Source organism: Sminthopsis crassicaudata, chromosome 3 (genome assembly GCF_048593235.1).
Source record: "Sminthopsis crassicaudata isolate SCR6 chromosome 3, ASM4859323v1, whole genome shotgun sequence".
Taxonomy (NCBI): domain Eukaryota; kingdom Metazoa; phylum Chordata; class Mammalia; order Dasyuromorphia; family Dasyuridae; genus Sminthopsis; species Sminthopsis crassicaudata.
In genome coordinates, this window is record NC_133619.1 from 525,555,783 (window position 1) to 525,577,836 (window position 22,054).

General features: G+C 36.9%; 1 protein-coding gene across 1 annotated transcript in view; it reads left to right on the forward strand.

Moving 5' to 3' along the window:
- Positions 1–8,113: 8,113 nt before the first annotated feature.
- Positions 8,114–22,054, forward strand: part of POU2AF1 (POU class 2 homeobox associating factor 1) — a 30,856-nt gene continuing 16,915 nt past the window's right edge. Inside the window, exon 1 of the mRNA XM_074304310.1 lies at positions 8,114–8,250. Within this exon, the coding sequence (XP_074160411.1) occupies positions 8,235–8,250 (16 nt within the window). The 5' untranslated portion in view covers positions 8,114–8,234. The remainder of the gene's footprint in view (positions 8,251–22,054) is intronic.

Below are 22,054 nucleotides of genomic sequence, written 5' to 3' on the forward strand. Positions count from 1 at the left end.
GGCTTGGAGAGACTTATATCAACTGATGCTGAAACGAGCAGAACTAGGAGATCATTATACACTTCAACAATGATACTGTATGAGGATGTATCCTGATGGAAGTGGATATCTTCAACATAGAGAAGAGCTAATCCAATTCCAATTGATCAATGATGGACAGAATCAGCTACATCCAGAAAAGGAACACTGGGAAATGAGTGTAAACTGTGAGCATTTTTTTGTTTGTTTGTTTTTCTTTCCAGATTATTTTTACCTTCTGAATCCAATTCTTCCTTTGCAACAACAACAATAACAAAATTTGGTTCTGCACATATATATTGTACTAGAATATATTATAAGATATTTAATATATATGGGAATGCCTGGCATCTAGGGGAGAGGGTGGAGGGAAGGAGGGGAAAAATTCAGAACAGAAGGGAGTACAAGGGATAATTTTGTAAAAAAAATTACCTATGCATATGTACTGTCAAAAAATGTTATAATTTATAAAATTAATTTTAAAAAAGAGTACAATTAGGTTTCTGAAGCTATGGAAAGATATTTTCATATAATAGGTATGATTTATTGATAATAATTAATCTAAACTTCTCTTAAATGATATTATCTATGTTATGCTATATCATTTTATGTTGTTATGTTATATTGTATAAATAAAACAATAAACAATAAAATAAGAAAAAAAAAAGAATTATGGAAATACCTGTACAGGAATTGCACAGAATGAGATGACATGGAAGGGTTGTAATTGTATCAGTAAATGGTTGTACCAAAAGTACCTAGTCCTACCAAAGAAATATATATCCACCAAATAATTAGAATATAAAATAATCATGCCATCTAACATGTTATTTATCCCTGTTGTTCATGTGTTTTGCATCTGCTTTTTCAGGTAGCACTATAAGTTTTTTGTGCTGATGTGGAAATTTTAAAAACAAGAGACACAAATCTTTCTTATATCCAATAGGAAATGGCTGGCGGCTACCCAGAAGACTGATTCAGCTAAGTGAGTTTGCTTCTAATGCTGTGAATTAAGATGTCAACTGGAAATGAAACTTCTGGAAAGATAACTATCTATACCAGGGACTTGATTGTTGCAAGTAATTAGAGCTGGGCCTTGAATCAGGAACACCTGATTCCAACACCTCAGTCACTTACTAGCTGCGTGATGTTAGGTAAATCACTTAACATTTTTTTGCCTCAGTTTCCTCATCTGTAAAGTGGCAATAATAATAGCACCTCCCTTTCGGGGATGTCATAAGGATCAGATGAGATAATATTTCTAAAGTGCTTAATACAGTCAGTGGCTGGCCCATGGTTGTTCAGTCATTTAAGTCTTATCTGACTCTTTCTGATCCTATTTTTGGAGTCTTTTTGGCAAAGTTACTGAAGCAATTTGCCAATTCTTTCTTGAGCTCATTTTATAGATGAGGAATTGAGGCAAACAGGGTTAAGTGACTTGCCTAGGGTGACACAGCTAGTAAGTATCTGAGGCTGGATTTGAACTTATGAAGATAAGACTTGCCAACTCCAAGCCCAGTGCTCTGTCCACTGCACCACCTAGCTGTCCATTGAAATATAGTAGGCACTATGTAAATGCTAATTGTTTATGCTTCTTTCCCCTTTTTATAGAGAAGTGAGCTTATATTTCCTGGGTCAGAAGAACTTGTGAGCTGAACAGCTGCCAGAATAAACAATAAATACTTGATTGATTGACTGATAGGATCCATGGAGCCTTCTGGGGCTAGAATTAGTTAAGTTGCTGCACCAGTCTCACATTTGTAGCATTTCTATGGCTACCACAAAGCCTCCTTCACCAAATTGCTACTTAGTAAAAACAGTTGATGGATCTCAGTAGCAAAGGCTTATTTTTAGATTGACAAGATATATGAGTTGTGATACAGTGGAAAAAGTATTGGATTTAAAGTCAAAGGACTTGGGTCTAAATTTTGATTATGGTACTTGCTATTTATGTGACTTTGGACAAGTTAATTAATCTTTCTGAACTTTATCTAATCCACATAATGAAAGGGTGACACTAAATGAGTACTGAGATTTCTTACAACTCTGTCATTGATTACATTTTTAAGTAGTTGTCATCATCACCATCACTGATTACATTCCCATTATCATGTCATCTCATCATCATCATCTCATCCTAGAGAAGAGCTTCCTAGAGAAGAAATGGACAAAGCACCAGCCTTTAAGAGTCAGTGAGATGACATCGTCTTTATTATTTTCTATCTATGTAATGCTAGGTAAATCACATAACTTCTTTATGCCTCAGTTTCCTAATCTGTAAAATGAAGATAAATAATGGTAATTATTTCACAGGATATAATATATGTAAAGCACTCTGCAATTCCTATGTAAATGTTATTAATTTTTTATTTATTTTTTGGCTGGGGCATTTGGGATTAAGTGATTTGCCCAAGGTCACATAGTTAGGAAGCTTTAAGTGTCTGATACCAGATTTGAACTCAGGTCTTTCTGACTTCAGGACTAGTGCTCTATCCACTGTGCCATTTAGCTGCCCCTAGTATCATAATTCTTAACTTTCCTAACATTGCCCATCTAGAGAGTTGATTGTTTAGAAGAAGCTGGGCACCTGTCAATGCTGCAATTCTATCTGTGATAGAAATTGCTCAACAGCTGGGCTTGGCTCCAGAGAAAACAGCATGAATGCAAAGAGATTTGTCTTGACATGTTAGGATTTTTATCCTTTTTGGAATAAACTCAAATTCACAAAAGTAACTTTTGTCTTTATTACATGTCTGTTCTTCTATTTGCGTGGTATTTGGGCACGCAATATTTATACCAGGTGAAAAATATTGGGTCTATGAAGAGCTTGGTCTTTCAGAAAGAGGAACTAGTTCTGTGTTGCTCCCTTGGGAGATTGACCAACGGCAAATCATTTCAACCATTCAGCCAACTTCCTTTCTTTCTTTCTCCTGGGTTGGGCAAAAAAGTATACTAACCCAGAAGGAAGGGCAGCATGCTTATCAGAGATAGGCAGGACCTACACATGTCCCTAGTGACTATGTGCCCATCAAGGGAGTCCATGCATACTGGGATAATTCCATTCAATCAGGCATCCAGAAAGCATTTATTAAGCACTTACTAAGTGCAATGCCCTGTACTTGATGCTTGAAGATACAAGGATAAAAACGTGGAATTAAAGCATGACTTTTCCTCAAAGAAACTACATTGTCCTAGGAAGTTTCTGCTTCAGACAAAAAAAAAATGCCTATTCGGAGGAGGCATTGAAATCCTTTACCTGTGTATCTAGATCTTACTTCAGCTTGCAGGAGTACCATGATTGCTGACCACTAATGAGGTCTTTAAAAGTGTAATTAGTGATGGTGATGGCAGATCCTATCCAAGGGTTATGAGAGATCATGGCATGTGCTCAGACAATGCTTCATGCTACCATAAGAACAGAATTTTATTTCATTAGAACTTCCAAGGTAGAAGTGGGGACAGCCTAAAGTAATGGGTTTGGAGGACTTTAGAGAAAAATAAAAGTCACTTTTTAATTGTTTAACCAACCTTGTAGTGCTTGCTTTCTTTTGTGGGAAGCCTTCTTTAGAATATGTCACTTTTGAAATAGAGGTATGCATGGAAATCATGTTTGCACATTTGTTCTGGGAGGGTGGGAGTATGGGGGGAAAACAGATAGCTTGATGTTGTTTTTGTAAAGGCAGATAGAATGAAAGCAAAATGATCATCTGCCAACAAGACTGTGTGGGTACAGATCATTTTGGGGACATAGGGCATTTTTTTTGAAGAGGCTATTTTTTTCAATGCTCTGGCGATAGCACAAACAACAAGGATAAAGTGGTTACTTTTTCTGCTATTTTTCTGAATAATTTACACCAATCTGATTCTTAATTTCCCCATCTGTGAAATGGGAGCAGTGGTATTTACCAGCTGCCAATCTTGGAAAGAGTGCAGAAGACATCTGTCCTAATTCAGAGCTTCCTGGGAAGGAGGTACTAATTATTCTAGAATATCACCCAAATGAGCAAATTGTGAATCTAAGGCTCCCAGGCATGGATTTAGAACTGCAAAATCTGTCACACAAGGCTAGGCTACAGTGATTACAGGGAGATAACACTTTTGGTCCAACAGCCTTGGACCTTCTCCACATGGCCCTGGTTTGGGCACAGATCTTGCAAGCTTTGTTTGAACACTGCTAATTCTGCTTCCTCTGAATTGTTCCTAAGTCATAATGTCTAATTACTTAGTGGATGATAAAGTCTTAAATCCCAACCATTAAGTCAACTTCTTGATAAGTAACTTGCCATGCAGCTGTTAGAAGTGCTTGCAGGTGTTGGCTAGGAACTGAGGCAAGCAGCTTATGGTGGCAGGCTTCCCACCTCAGATCTGTTTCAATTCCATTCAACAAACAAGTATTGAGAACTGTATACTGAGACCCTCTGTGCTAAATACTCTGAGAAGTGATGAAGCCTGAAAAGTGAACTATATTACATTTCTCCTTTGAAAGAAAACTGCAAGGAAATTCTTTTCTCAAATACCTCAATCAGAAGGACATTGCAATATGTCATTGCCTTGCAGGAAAAAATGAATAACTTGCCTCAGTGGCTTCAATGTGAAAAGGAGAAATAGAAAATCATTTACTTATATCAAAAAAAGATTCATAGAATGTTAAGTCCAGATAGCACTTTAAGAGGTATCTAGTTACCTCTCTTCATTTTACAGTTGAGGAAACTGAGGGCCAGACAGAATGGCTTGCTTCACTGTAGGAGGGTCAAAGCTAACTTTGATCATTGGTTGCATTTCTTTATCTATTAAAAGAGAGAAAACAATTCCTCAAAACTAACCTTAGAGGTTAGTAGTATCAGAAGAAATCCAGGAGCATAGATTCAGAGCAAAAAGGGGCCTTGGGGAACATCTGGTCTAATCCCCTCATTTTGCAGATGACTAAGCTAGGGACTAGAGAGGGGAAGTGATTTTTTTCCTCTCAATGTCATTCAGATAGTAAATGATAAAGCTAAAAACTGCAGCATTCAAATCAAGTATTTTATCTCCATTTTACAGATGAGGAAACTGAGGCACTGAGGGATGAAGTGACTTACTTGCCCAAAGATATAAAAGTAGAAATTGGCAGAGGTGGAACTAGAAGTTAATCTTTCTTGTAATTAATTTTTCTGTTTCATGATCCTTGAAAAAAACTTCCAAGGATAATTATACTTACACAGAACATTCAAGTATTTATATACCTAATCTGCATACTTCCACCTGTTGAGTAAACAACAAATAGCCAGAAGAAAAGTGAAAACTGAATCTTCAATCTGTATGATGTCTAGGTGTTACCTTAGGTATTATTTAATTTATATGATAGATCTATTTCTGAAATATTCTGGATCAAAAGAATTTTTACAAAAAGAATAAAATCATTAAAGCTAATAGGGAAAATTGTTTCAAGAACTCCTGCTATGAAAACCTTCTGGCAAAGCAAAGAATCCTAATGTATCAGTTCAGCTCCTTCAAATTTTGTCAGTTCATTAGGTTTTTAAAATTAGGAGCACACCTGTAATTGAAAGCATATGCATGGTTGACTAAATTGTTTACTGTTCATCCAGATGTTTTGGTGTCCTTTGTGTGCCTTGGCCACTCTAGTTGGTTTGAATCAATGCCTTGAAGCTGGAACTTGGCTTCTGAAGCGCAAAGTGTCTTCATGACAAATATTTACTTACCCTCATGACTGAAAGATGTGGTAAATTCTCATTTCTAAAAATACCTGTCTAGATGTGGTCAAAGATATATGGTGTCTTTGCTGGAAACCCTGACTTAGAATCTGTTTCCCAAGGCCCCTGGTTGGTGGAGGTAACAGAATTTATAACTGGGCATGTTTGTGGGCCTGTTTTCTGCTATTTATTTTGTTTCTGCTATTATCATATCTAGTCTACTCCTGCTTCTGCACTGTCAGTCTCATGTTCTCCACCTCCATGCTATGGTAATTTATCCAGGTGCCCCAGAGGATGCAAACTCTAGTCCCAGCTGCTTAAAGTACTAATAATGATAATAAAGCCTTAGTGGAAAGAATATTTGATGCAAGGGCAAAAACCCTCCAATGCAATGGACTATCATGTTTTTAAATTTAAATTTAATTATATATTTATATATATATATATATATATATATATATATATATATATATATATATATATATACATATATATATATATAAATAAATTAAATTAAAAATTAAATTTAAAATACCCACATGATCTTGTTACCCCATCTGTAGAATGAGTTCAATGACTTTGTGAAGGGCTCTGTCATCCCTAAATTTATGGATCACAAAGATACTTTATGTACATTTTCTCCTCTGACTCCTAATTACTCCTTGTAGTGTAGTATTATATCCATTTTAAAATAAGGTAACTAAACTCAAGGCGATTAAATGACTTTCCTGAGGCCATACAGCTAAATAGATTACATAGCTGGTGCTCAAACCTAGGCTTTCTATGGCTGAACCAAGGAGGATGGCTTATGTAACATTGTTTCCAATGGAAATTTGTTAGTGTAGCCAGAAGGCTGTAGGATGCTCCCACCTACTATATAATGGAGAAACAAGTGACTGATTACATAGAATCTTTCTGAGTTTGAGCCTCAAAGATTAGAAAAGTCACTAAGATTCTCCTGGTCCTTTGATTGAGTTACTCATATTATGGAGACCCTTTCCCCTAACATCTTTCCTCCAGACCCCCAGTTCACAAACCCAAATGATAGCAGCTCCTGAACAATGAGGAAAATGCTTTAGAGCCTCCCAGATTAAGTGTTTAGTCCTGAACCTTGACTAATAGTTCCACTGATGAGTCAGTATATGTTCAAGCATCAATGGGAACTGGTGTAGCAGTCTGAAAAGCTGACATCCCCAGGCACACACACACATACACACAGGCCTTCTCTCCATTTCAGTTCTCTCAAAGACTAATCCCACCCTATCCAGCTTGAGGCGATAATATAAGGAGAAGGGCTCTGTCCATAGCTTTACAGCTATAAGACCTTAGAAGACAGTTGGTCCAATTACTTAATTTTATAAAGAATCTGAAAATCAGAAAAGGTCACACAGGAAAATGTATCCCAGAGCTCCAGTTTTGAACCCAGGTCTTTTGACTCCCTTATCCCTTCCAGCATGCTGAGTCACCCTTGAGAAATAAATTAGACCAAACCTCCTTCCTTTTCCTCCTTCTTTTGGCACCTATATTATGTTCTAACATTAGAATTATAGGCTCTAGAGCTGAAAGACACTTCAGAGATTGTCTATTCTAATCTGTTTATTCTGTAGGTAATGAAAATGAAGTAAAAGGAATTTAAGAAACCTTGGCCAAGGTTTTAGAGACAGTAAATATCAAAGGCAGGATCGAAATCCAGGTCCATAGCTCCCAGTGTTTCCAGTATTCCTTACTCTACACCATGTGATTTCAGAGTTAGGACTAGAAGAGACCTTGCTGATGACATAGCCTTATCATCTCGTTTTTAGCTCAGGAAGCTGCCATCTTTTTTGGTGGCGTTGTTATGTTTCAAAATGGATGGAACAGAAGAACAGTATTAAAAGAATTGAGAAGGTTGCTTAGTGAAGCTTGAAGTGTCTACAGGTGTTTCCTCCTGTTGAGCTGGGGTGACCCCCCCAGGGATTAGTATTTCTCCTAAGCAGAAGACCAGAGAGAGTTTGAGATGTAATGACATTCCAGTGTTATTGAGTATTTAATACTCAATTAAAAAAACCCAAATCCCTTGCAGAGGGCCCTCCAGACTCATCATTGATGGTATGATACTCCAGGCTCATCATAATGAGGTATGATGCTTGAAACGGAGTTGTGTGTACACATACATGCACATCAGTTTTTGTAGGACCTCCCTTCCCCATTTCCCTAGTTCTAGTGGCTTTCCTAATGTTCCAACTTAGCTGGAGGTTCATTGCCTAATATTGGTCAGTTCGCTGACCCAGGAGGGATCTCAAAGTACCGTGAAGAGCCCCATACACCAAAGGGAAATGAACAGGTCTTGTGGTTGGGAGGATGTGATGACACAACCCCCCCTCCCCACCCCCTTGCACAGAGGGAGCTCTGGGTTTTTAAAAAGCTGGAGGAAACATCCTCTGAGCAAGCTGTGGCACTGGTGGTAGGAGAGCGCAACCCAGGACAAACTTAAAAGAAGCCAAACTGTCTGCTTCAAAGAGAAGAGGTGACATCCTGCTGCAGAATATGCACTGGCAAAAATGTGAGTTCTGATTCTGGCCCTCACTGCTCAGCCGGGCAGACATGGGGTCTGGGAGTAGAGATCTCCCTGGCAGCTCCAGGGAACCAGCATCCTGGGGTAAAGGCTGGGGCTGCCATCATCAGAGAGTGGAGAGAGGCGTGAGGTGGGTGATTTAGGGACTGGAAAACAAACCTGTCACACGCATGTGATGCTCATTTTCCAGCCTGGATGTTAAGTTACAGGCACCAGAGTAGGACAGCTCATCAGATCACAGCTCCGGGGTATGAATCACTGTGGTGAAAAAAAGGGCAGTTTATGATTCACAAAAACAATAGTAAGGGGTTGAGGTAAGGGAAGAGGGCAGCTGTGGGTTAAAGATGGGAGTGTCTTGATTATTGCAAAGGGCTGTTCTTCAAGCTAAATACATTTTCCCTTCCTTCAAAGCATGGGAAAATGCAGAAGTTGAATTTTGGAAGATGCTTAATCTCAATTATTCCTTGACCCATTCTGTCAGTGACTGGAAAGATTTAACAGAGATTATCCTTTTCATGAAGTATAACAAATCCTGTTTATATTAAATGTGAAATAGCAAAGATCAATTTTTATTTGACATTATTTTGAAATTATCCCAAATTCATCTATTTAGAAATGACTCCTTACACTGTACTGTTCTTAGATCTGATCTTTAAATAGGTAGCCTAAGTATTATTACCCCTGTTTTACAGATATTAAAGGTATTACAGGATATTAAAGAAAGTTACAGAGTTAGTAATTATCAGAGCCTCAAGCATAATAGAATTTAAATGCTTTTGAGGGTAGGCAATACTTGTTTCTTGTCTTTTTAATAGAATATGCTTTACATCTAATAGATTTTCAATAAATGCTTGTTGAATGGAATTAAATTAAATTGACTTAAAATCAGATCTTTTGACATCCCAGTTCAGTCCTGTTTCCATAGCATCATTCAATTTCTCATAATTCTTCAGTGTTGAGGTAACAGTTCTACTGATTATTTTTACAAAGGTTGTATTAGGATGTCAGTTCTCTTATTCCTTGGTTATAAATATGAATGAAAAATTGTTATATCTATCTCTTAAGTCTTAATAGATAACTTCCCTTGCCATTATTGCCATTGTAGATGTATTTTGCTTTTAGCAAAATGTTGGCATTTTCTTGTACAGAGAATCTGAATTTATACAAGATAAACTTTATTTTGGTTTTGATCTGCAATTTCACCATGTAGAGATCTCTTGATGAGGAAATTTCCCCTTATCAGTTCGCTTTCTCTGCAAGAATTGCCTGAAACATTGAGAAAATAAACAATTTGCCCAGATTCACCCAATTGGTATTTATCAGTTTTCCTGACTCCAAGGTTAGCCCTCTATCCACTAGACCATGTTGCTTCTTCTCCCTTCCAGTTAACAGAGAAAATACCATTATTTACCAATTCCGACAAATTCCCTAAGTGGAAACTGTACTGACTACTGACAACAAGTATATTCATTTGAAAGTTATTTTTTTCTCCTACTTAGTTGAGTATTGGTTGTATATCCACTATGCCATGTTTCCTATTAAGAGAAAAATTGTGATGTGATTATTCACTGTATAAAACTATATACATAAAATTTCTTTTAAAATTTCACCTTTCTTAATATATCCAAAATACAATTTAGAAAAATGTGATTTATGTGCAACTTCCCATTAAAGTGAACTACATTTGTACACTTCTCCTTTGGATACATTTGATAATAACATAGAGAATAACAGAGTATATGGTGCAGTGTGTTGGGCAAGTCATTTAATCTGTTTCTACCTTACTTTTTTCATTGTAAAAATGGGGAGAGGAGTATTAATGATAGCATCTATTTCACAGGGTTGTATGTGCAATAAATGAGATAATATGTTTAATGCACACTGCAAATCCTATATTGCTATATAAATGTTAGTTATCATTATTATTATTATTATTACTTTGATGCTTTTTTGATCTCTGAGCCCCGAACATTCATATTGCCAGAAAGTGATATTTTACAAATTAGGTCACATTAACATGTTTTGATAGTTTTATGATCATTTCATGATATTTTTTAGCTATACTCATACTCTAATGTGACATATTTATATTAGATACATTCACTCATATTGGACACTGTTATATTTTGATCTGAGCACTAAGATCTATCAGCTTTAAAGGTTAAGAATGAGACATGTTTGATTTTTTGTGTGTGTGTGTCAATGTGAAGAATACTTTAAGTGGGAACTCCTTTCACCAAAGCAAATTTCAATGAATCCATGACTTACAGTTAAGAGACATTGTGGTAAAAAACAAAGAACACTAGTTCTGCATTCAAATCCTACCTCCTACATTACTTATATGACCGTGTATAATCATTTAACCTTCCTGAGCCTCCAAAATTTGTAAAATGAGTGACCTCAGAGGTCCCTTTCACATCTAAGAAGTTATATTTCTAAGTAGTAGGTGTGACTCAAAGGCATTGTGATTGGAATCTAAGTTATGGCGCTTGTGCCTACCCAGTCCCTGGAAGAACCGTGTTGACATTTTTCTATGGCCTAACTCAGTTCTCTCCCTGAAAGTATTTCTGAGATGAAATGGAAATGAAGAAACATGAAGCTTTGAATACTAATTTCATTGCCTTTTAAAATATGCACGACTTTATGGAACTGATGACTTTAGGAAAAGTAAGTAAAAATAAAGACAGATTTGTCAGCCCTTTTAGAGTACTTAAAGTAAAAAAAAAAAAAAATGCTTTATACATTACCCCACCCCACTACAGTACCAGGGCAGAGTATGAAATCAAACATTAACAGTGCTGAAGAGGCACTTTCTTTTTTCAGAAAACATCCTCCTGGCATGAGCTGAAATGACTGTAGTAAGTAGTATTCTGGAAAGAGCTAAGAAAACACCAACTTTGAAAATAGGATGCTTCATTCCTGTCTAGGCTATGGCCCCATAGGAGGCTGCAAAAGTTAGAAGTAGAAACCCACATATAGTGCTGGGGTAACAAACAGATCAGACCAGGGAAAGTGACAAAAGTCAGGTTTGTGGTGCTCAATTGGGACCAGGAAGGATTCCTATCAGTGTCACAGCAGTAGGGTCTGAAATGACTCCATTAAAAGGTCACCTGTTCAAAAGCGATGACCATTTTTCACTGTGTAATACTTGTCACAGAGTCAATCTTTAATATGTTCTTGTCAAGTAAATGGGTAAAAATAGCAATCTCATTTAGCCTAAGATGATGGATAGATTCATTAGTAAATTGTTTAGCCAATCAGAAAAGGATGCTGTTTTACATACAGAAATGTGTTGAATCAGACCTTTTCTAAAGCTAAATCCATCCAAATTAGAAAGTCTCCAAATTAGGAATTAGGAAACTAATTGAGTCTCCTTTAACATCTCAGATGGACCTGACATTAGGGTCACACCAAATCCCCTCCCATGCTTCCTTTCTTATTTTATTAAGAAGGCACAAACAATGAGAATTTTTTTTTTAAGTTCCCTGACTACAAAACTTTTAAAAACAATGAGCCAGATTTTCCAAGGGCCTAAAATAGCTAGGGTAATAAATATAGCACTTACTTTTTGGGGCCACTAAGGAAACATGAAGCCCCAGGCTGCATAATTTTGAGAAATTGAGTGGAAAGGGAAGAATACAGTAAAGTGACCTTTTTTTTTTTTTTTTTTTTTTTGCCTCCTTTCTCTTCTAAATCAATTAAGATGATCAGTTGTCTTGAGTCACATGTTATAGCATCAGCACATCTGGTTGAAAAAATGGACAATACAGTCAAACAATAGTTTTGTTTTTGGTTTCAGGTGTATATCTCTACAGATATGTCTTCCACTCCTTTTCTCTCTCCACCCCCTCCCCACCCAAACCCTAGTTGATTGATGAAGTTTTGGTGGGAGAGGATCTTAGACTGAGAGTTTTAATTGACTACAGATACCATCTGTTATAATCCCCTTCATTTTATAAATACAACCGAACCCTTTCAACATTAAGTGACTTATGTAAAGTAGTAAATGTCATAGGCAAAATTTGAATGTAAATCCTCAGATTTCCAAGCCAATTCCGTTTACATTGTGCCCTACAGGAGTGTAGCTTCCCAAGTCCATTGCTTTAGTATCTGAAGACCTCATGGTAAGCAATGACAATGAGTTTAGCTCCAAGCTATCAGGGTACAGATATTCCTCGCTTTATGAAAAATGGATATATTGAAACCAGAACTTTAAAAATAGACAAAGGAGGGACTGGCAATTCAAATTACAAAAGTATTCTTCAATTCACAAAAGGGTGACGATTCTTTAAGAATTACAGGGTTTAGAGCCAGAAGAGAGATTGAAGACCTAATGAAATATCCTCATTTTATAGATGAGGAAGGAGAAAGACTTAACTTATCCAATATTACTTGGGAAGTACCAAAGCTGGGATTTGAATCCAGCCCTTTCGATTCCATTGCTCTCAAAACATTTACAATAGATGATAATCATAAAAATCCAATGTAGTCATAACATTTCCAGAACATACCTAGTAAATAAAATGATGCACATCTAATCCAGAAATAACTTAAGGTCTGGGAGAAATAGATCCAAAGGTTCCTTTGATGTGCTACATGTACTTGTCTTATTTAACAGTGGCTAGGAAACATTTCTACTTGTTGCCAACTCATTCTGATAGCAACCATTTCTGCTGATGACCTGTGATACATGGGGTCATGTGCTCCTGTGGAAAAGACCATTCATTCAAGACTCAGAGGATGAGAGACCAAATCCCATTCTTGCCTTTTGCTACTTCCATGATCTTGGACAAGCTGCCTAATGTCCTCAGACCTCACTTTGTGTATCTGAAACTTGGGCTGGACTGTATGACCTTCGAGTTTCCTTCCAGTACTTGATCCACCAACCTATGTTTGGAAGAGGAATGCAACTGTTCAGGTTCACTGTCTTTACAAAACTCCTGTGGTTATGATGCAGTTTCCAGGAATAAACTACTTGTGTTTGGCAGAGTGATATTTGATATAATTTGAGATAATTGGTAGATGCTCATTCTTTGGATACTTATCTCTAGCTATATACTTAGAGGCTCTTGCATTTCTTATTAATGGAAACAAAACCAAAAAGGTTGATGCTTTCCCATAGACTTCACACCTTTTGTGGATATGGATATGGATGTCTTCTCTAATAAAAGAAAAATGCCAAGTACATCCCTATTGGGATGTCACCAGTCGGTTCCAGAACATCTGCGATTCATTGTGTTTCAGGCTGGATGACAAATACCCCATGAACTCTCCTCTATACACATTTCAAGTTCACTAAAATCCTTAGAATTTTATATTTAGAAGATCTTTTCATGTCAGACAATCTTCCATGATCTGTTCTTCCTGCATTCCTCTGGCTGCTCTTTCCTTCCTATTTCATCTAGTAGAATAGGCAACACATAGGCTGACTGGGTTCAGATAGACTGAGTCAGCTCTGATAAGTTAACACCACTTATTTACCAATAGTGGAGTTTGTAATCTTGAGGCTGAAAGAGAATTCAAGACCCCGAAATCAGGCTCTTATAATTCAGAAATGCTTTTTCTAAAGTTGATGACTTCAGTGGTGTGAAAAAGCTCTATTCCCAGAACTCCTTGATATGTCATTGATTCTGGAAAAACCTTATGTTTCTTTTTCATCTGAGATGTTTTACATTGAGAGGTTGGATTAAGAAACTGGTTCTTCTGAGTGAAGTGAGAAGTGACACTTGAAATAATGAATAAAAATAGCAATGTTGATATAAAAAACTGAAACAAATAGGTGTTACCTTTTTTTTTTTAGCAAAAGTTTTGTTATTACATCTCCCTGGGAAAACTAGGAAACCTCAAAAATCACTTACCAGAACTGTTCTCAGAACATGTAGTGCTGTATATATGTATGCTGTATATGTGTAGCAATTTATTGCTTTACAATTTTAATTATCTTTTATATTCTGCTCTGCACATGGCAATGCTTTTTAAAAAAAAAAAAAACTTCCCCTATTTTGTATTTAAGTTTAAAATAAAATTTAAAAACAACAACAACAATAAAAAGAACAGGTAATGCTGAGGTAGAAATAACTAGGCAAGATATCATTATCCCAAAGATAAGTGGAAATTTCTTCTTAATTATCTAGTGAGGAAAAAGTTTGTCTTAAAAATGAGGATAAATACAAAATGGGTCAAAGTTTTTTTTTTTAATTAGTGTTATGAAAGGAAAATCAAAGAAAGACTGAAAATGATGCCAAAGGATATAAGTAAGCCACATTGTAGATCAAAGCAATATCACTCAGAAAATAAAGGGAAGGGGCAGCTAATTGATGAAGTGGATAGCACTAGCCCAGAAGTCAGGAGGACCTAAATTCAAATGTGACCTCAGACATTTAACACTTCCTAGCTGTGTGACCTTGGGCAAGTCACTTAATCCCAATTGCCTCAGCAAATAAATTAATAAAATAAAGGGAAAGAAGAAAATGAAAAAAGAATTATAAACTCATGGAATCAGAGAACACAACAGAAGAGTGAACCAATGAATGCAAAATAAATAAAGCCTAATCTCTTGTCAATGCAAGAATCTCTTCTACAATATTTCTTGACATACACTTGAATGTTTCTAGTCAGAGAGAGCCAACTATTGAATAAAAATGAAGATAGTTTGACATTTTTCTCTAGATGATATCAATGGTCCCCATTTTGCTCTAAAATTCTGCAAAGTTTTAAAGTATGCTAATGATAGCAGGTCACATTTATTTAATGCTGTAAGGCTTGCTAAATACTTTGTTTCTACCAATCACACACACACACATATATATATATATATATAATTTAGTAATCATATACAGTAAAAGTATTATTTCAGTGCTTATTTTGGGAATCTAGTTCTGAAAAATCAAAGTGACTTGACGATGGTCAGAGGTGAGACTTGAACTAAGATCCCCTTGGCCTGGTACCTTTTCTGCTATCTCATATTGATTCAGGTGGAGCAAGTGAGGAAGATTTAGGTCTGGTTCTATGATTTTTTTTTTAATGTAGCCAGTCAGTCAAGTATTTACTAACCTAATGCCAGGGATAGTACTAAATTCCACAAATTTATAAAAAGGCAAAGTTATAGACCCTGACCTCAAAGAGCTCAAATTCTTATAAAGGATTTTATATTCTATTGCAGAATTTTAAAAGAGGAAACTATCTCCACCTATGCAAATGATCTTTCATTTACAATCTTAGAGAGTTGTCCTGGAGCACTGAGAGGTCAGATGATTTACCTAATGTCACAAAGTCAGCAAGTATCAGGGTGGGATTTGAACCCAAGACATCCTGACTTGCTGGCTCCCTATCCAGCATTTAGTACAGCACCTGGCATGTAGTAGGTGCTTAATAAATGCTAGTTGACTGACATTAGGCCATGCTATCTTTTATATGTTAGATGCAAACTATGGCCCTCGGGCCAAATGCTGCCCGCTGGGTTATGGCAAATGGGCTGAGGGACGGAGACAGAGTGTGAGTTTTTGTTTTTACTACAGTCCGGCCCTCCAACAGTCTGAGGGACAGTGAACAGGCCTCCTATTTTAAAAGTTTGAGGACCACTGTTTAGTGATGTTTCAAATTTACACTACTAGATTTGCATTAGGAAAAGTAGTAGTAATTCAATCAACATTCTTGCACAGAAACTTCTGGAAACTTCACCATCATATATAAGCTCTGTCTCCAAACAATCAAAGCCTAGTCCTTGTGTCTTGGAAGAAAATTTCCACAATCTAATCCAGTCCAATCTAATTTAATAAGCATTTTTAAAGTACTTCCCATGTGCTAAGCTTTGGGAATGAAAGACAGAAATTAAATGAGGGGAATTGTTGAAAGTAATTGGGGATATATGTGGGACATTTCTAATATTAAGTATGACTTACCAACAACAATGCAAGTCCTAAAGGTTCACTAAGAAAGGTGGAGTAGAGTGCTATAGGCTTTAGTGGTATCTATTAAAAAATTAATTTCATTTAATTTTGGGGTTACATTTTAAGTTTCAAACTATCTCCCTTCTTCCTTCCCTATACTGTGCTGGAGAAAATCATCATTTGACACAGATTTATAAATATATGTAAAACCATACTATGCAGACTTCTATTTATCAGTTCTTTCTCTGGAAGTGGATAGCATCTTCCTTTCTTTATAGTTAATTTGTGTATTCATAATACTCAGAATAACTCAGTTGTTAACAATTATTCTTGTTGTATACAATATTCTTTTGATTCTGCTTATCTCACTTTTCATTATCTCATGCAAGCTTTTCAACATTTTTCCAAAATCAAATAATTCATCATTTCTTATACTATAGTAGCATTCCATCATAATCATATATTAGAATTTGTTTAGTCATTCCCCAATTGATGGTTAGCCCCTCAATCTCTAAAGAGAGCTGCTATAAATATTTTAGAACATATATGTACTTTACTGCCTCTCCTCCAATCACTTTGGGAAACAGACCTAATAGTAGTATTAATGACTGGGTCAAAGGATATAAACAGCTTTATAACTCTTTAGGCATAATTCCATATTGCTCTCCAAAATGGTTGGATTAGTTCACAGTTTCATCAACATTTAATTAGCATCCCAATTTTTCCAGGTCTCTGGAACATTTGTCATTTTCCTCTTCTATCATTTTAGCCAATGTTAGATGTGAGAGATCTCAAAGTTGTTTAAATTTGCATTTTTTAAATAAACAATAATTTAGAGCATTTTTTCATATGACTACATGTACTTTAGATCTCTTCATTAAAAACTGCTGTATTTAACCTTTGACCATTTATCAGTTATGAAATAACTCAATTTTTAATAAATTTGATTATTCTCTATATATTTAAGATATGATACCTTTATCTGAGAAACTGTCTATAAAATTCCCCTCTCCCCTGCCCTGCAATATTTTGCTTTTCTTTAGTCTTGACTACATTGGTTTTATTTGAAAAACTCTTTTTAATTTAATGTAAATAAAAAATTATCCATTTTACATCTTAAGTTTCTCTCTCTTGTTTATTCATACATTCTTCTCCTATCCACAAGTATGATAGGTCAAGTGTTCTTCTAGTTTTCTTATGATATCTCTTTTATATCTAGGTTATATATCCATTTTTATTTTAACTTGGTAAATGATATAAGATATTGATCCATTTTTTTTTCTGCCACAATGCTTTCCAGTCTTTCCACTAATTTTTGCCAAATGGTATATTCTTATCTTAAAAGCTTAAATCTTTACATTTGTCAAATGCAAGGTTACTGCTATCATTTACTATTTTGCATTACATATCTACTCTGTTCTTTGATCACCTTTCTATTTCTTAGTCAATGCTAGATGGTTTTGATAATTATTACCTTATAATATAGTTTAAGGTCTGATACTGTTAAACCTCCTCCCTTTATGTTTTGTTTTTTTTTGGTGGTGTCTTTTTTAAAAAATAATAAACAGGTGAGCATTCAACACTAGAAAACTGTGACAAATTATACTCAAGTCCAAGTCTACATCACTGACATCTTTGCAACATCTAGTTCAGTCCTTCAGGACCTATTCTTAGGGTTTTACACCTAGTCTAAAACCCCCATCATATCCTAGAATCAGAAGCCCTCATCCTTCAGGGTTTTTTTATGTGATAATTTTAATAAAGCATGTTCATTTCACAAAGACTTTTGACTCTTATTGGGGTGAGGTTGAATCTACTCCTCTCAGTTCTCAAAGAATGGGGTTTCTTGACTTGGATCATAGCAATTGACCCATAGAAAGGTATTCAGGTTCTGATTAATATGGAAAAAGATGAACAGCCTCCTCAGTATCCCCCTCCCCCACTATCTCTCAAAATTCTAGTTGAGTTTGCTCAACTAGTTTGCTTTGCTGTTGAATTTGGGTAGGGGTAGAGGGTGAGCGGAAACTTCTTTTACCTCCACAGGGTGTGACTTCATGCCTTGAAACTGGAGGTTCAGATTACGTTTCTTCCTCTTCCAATCTGTATGGCCCCAAATACAGATGACAACCCCCACCCCCATGTTGTTATTCTGTGTGGAGTAAGAACATTTAAAGTCCTGTCCTTTGTGTGTGTATTGAGGGGGAGGGATGGGGGGAAGAGGCAGAACAAGGAGAAGGGGAAGATGGGTTAGGTTTTAGAAGTTTGATTTAGCCTCTGCCCATGACTCACCACTACCCCAATACTACCTCCCTTAACCTTCCATTCTCTTAATTTATTATTACGTTAAAGAAATGCATCGTTTCAGAGGGCAAGGAACATGTCCAAGGTATCAAAACTAGTAAGAGACAGAGCCTCAGCTATTATAGAATGTGGTGCAGTGGACGCAATGCTGGCCCTGAAGGCAGGAGGACTTGAATTTAAATATGACCCCACATCCTTACAGCCATGTGACCTTAAGGTAAATCATTTAATTCTGTTTGCCTCAGTTTTCCCATCTGTAAAATGAGCTGGAGAGTCTATGCCAAAAAAACAAAAAACAAAAACAAAAACAAAAAAACAACCCAAATGGTCATAAAGAGTAAGATGGACATCAGTGAAAACGATTAAGCAATAACAACAAGCTCCTTGAGGTTAAGACTTCAGTCCTGGATTTCTAGTTATTTCCCTGTCCATTTAATCCTAGCTACTATTGCCTCTGTGCCAGTGTGAGAGCAGTCAGACACTCAGACAGAGTAGAATAAGTTACTAGAAAGCATGTTCTTGGGGGTCAAGATTATTATTATTTTGCTAAGGCATTTGGGGTTAAGTGACTTGCCCAGAGTCACACAGCTAACACAACAGTGTTAAGTGTCTGAGACAAGATTATTCTTTCATGTCCTTGCTGCTACTGTCCTTCCTTCACTGTATATCTTGCCTGTTCATTATAGTATACATTTTTTTTCCCCCATAGGGTACACCTGAATTAGAACAGTGCCTGAAACATAGTATGAACTTAATAAATGCTTGTTGACTAATTGACTGTCCCTTTAAATCCCCCACTCTCTTCTCCCTATCTAGGGTAACACCCTTTGGTGGGAAAGCATCCTCTTTCCTTACTTCTGGGCTTTACCAGGAGGGCTTTGCCTCCTTTCTGCCCAGGCCTGCTTTGTCCCCTTCCTGCTTCTTGGCTGTGCCTCCTTATCTCATAAAACAGGCCTGTTATTGCCCCATGGGAACACTCAACCAAGCTGATCGGGCATCCACAGAGCTGCCCATTGCGTGATAGAGGCAGGTTGAGACAGGAGGGAACTTTGGCTATGACAACAGGTAACTGTCCTGGGGCATTCCAGGGGCTCAAAGAGCCTCTTCTCAGGCTTCTTTGTTAGCTCATGTAGCCTGATGGGATAGGCAGGAGGTAGCTACCTCCTTTGAGAACATACCTCAGCACCTTTGAGAACATACTTCTTGCTCTTAAGATTAGGGGATCTTAACCATTTTTGTTTTATGAACCCCTTTGGCAGTCTAGTGAAGAATATTGGACCCCTTCTCAGAATGTTTTTCAATGCTCTAAATATATGTAATGCTATTTAATAATGTAATGTTATTTAAATGATATAAAATTTATAGAATTAGAAAAGAAACCATTTGTATTGAAATAAAATGAATTCCCTATTCACATTCATGAATTCCCTGATATCCATTCAAGAACTTCAAAAATTAGAGCTGCATTACAAACCCCTGCAGTAGGGGGAGAGAGTTCTGAGGAAAAAACAAACAAAACAAAACAAAACAAAAACCAGAAAAAAACAAAGGGAGAAAAGGTCTCAAGAGAAATAAAGGAATTTGAGTAGTTATTCTCTCCTCTCTGTCTCTCTACAAACTGCAAGTCCATTATTTGGGACAGTTGCTAATTAGATGTGGGGGTGATTCTAACATTATCTGCAATAGCCTCAACTGATTTCATAATTTATGTCTCATTAGAGTAGGTTGAATTCAGTGGGCCAGAACTGATAACTCTCTGGTCATTAAGGTAAGAGCTGGACTGCGCTGAGACATTGGGAGTGTCCTGCGCCTGTGTCCTGTCCCTAGACCAGAAATGTAGGCCAAATACGCATTAGTCCTGTTACATTCTTTGTAGTTCCTTAAGTGGATACTCTTGATCTAAGTCTAGCTATGTCTAATTTCCTTTTTAAGATGATCAAAATGCTCTTCTTAGACCTTAATGCCAGCTGCTAGAGCTGGGCTTATCCAATTAGTTGTGAAAATCCTCAAGTTTGAAGGCCAATTTTATTGTGTCCTTGGTCCATTGGTCTTTCAATTCCTCAGTTATATCATACCTGATAGCTGAGTCTTCTTGTCCAAGAAGTCAGCCAAATGAGCTTTTAATAGTACTGTGATCAGACCCAGACCTAAGAGGTGGGGTAACAGGAATAGACTAGAACTCTTAGGCATCCTTTTTGCATCAGTTTTCTAACCTAAAAAATGGCCTGGAGAAGGAAATGACAAAATACTCCCTTCAGTACCTTTGCCAAGAAAATACCAAATAGGGACACAAAAAGTCAGACATACTTGAAACAGTTGAACAACCACCCCACACAAGTATACACACACAAATAACAGAGCTGGAATTTGAACCCAGGTTCTGACACCAAGTTTGCTGTCCCTTAGGGGTTCATTTTAAATCTTGTGTGAAGAGGCCAAGGGGCCTGGAAACCAGTCCCATCCTGCTATCCTGAGTTCACAGACTAATAGATATGATATCTTCCCTTTCAGAGGGCCCCCATCATTCAGGAAATGAGTGACACATTCCTCGACCTTAGGACTGAGCTAGAAAGAGATCTGTCCATCTATGGTCTTTTCTAGGAGTCAAGTGGAGATGTAGAGAACTTGAGTGGGTGGCCATCTCCTCACCTCACCCCAATGATGTCCTATGCCTGAGAAGGGAATAGCTCTGCTCTGCTGACCTCAGTTTCTATAAGAGGCGGGGAGTTGCAGCTGGCTATTCAGGTGGAGGTATCCTCTGTCATTTCAGTCATAAAACACCAAAAATAAAACCTTGAGGGCACTGGAAAGGCCTCTCAGTTCTCAGGACTCTACATGTGAGCATTTTGCCATCTGGGGCCCATGAACTTCTCTTCTCCCTTAACTCCTTTGGGAACTAACTCTCTGGTTGTCCAGAGAGATATAGCATTGGTTGGTGGGCTTAAGATAAAGTAGACCTTGTGCCTGTCAAAAGAAAGAAATTTGAGTGGAGGAGAAAATTGTAGTAACTGGGTATGATCTGGGCTCCTGGTTCCCTTCAGCTTAGGCAAACGGAATTCCTTAGAGCTGATATTGTGACTTTAACAGTAAAGGAATGAAGTGATTTTATGGAAATGGAAATTCATTTAATTCATTGACTCAGCAAGTGGTGAAAGCCTGGTAAACAAGCTGTCTAACACTGACAGTGGTAGAGATTATAACCAATTTAGCCATTTTCATCTCATAGTACAATCCAAACATTAAAATAAGCTAAAATTAAATTGATTAACAAATATTTTAGATGCTTGCTCTGTGCTAGGCACTGTACTGAGAAATTTACATCTCATTTTATTGTCATAACAAACCTGGGAGGTAGGAGCTATCATTATGTCCAATTTACAGATGAACAAACAGAGGTATTTGGGGTTTATTTGACTTTCTCAGGGTCATACAGTTAGTAAGCATTGAAATTTGAACTCAAGTCTTTCTGATTTCAAATTCAGGACTCTAAGCACTGAACTACTAAGATGCCAAGTATTTTCCCTAGCTGTCCCTTATGCCTGGAACATGCTCCTTTCTCATTTGTGCTTCCTAATTTCTCTGGCATCCTTTAAGTCTCAGCC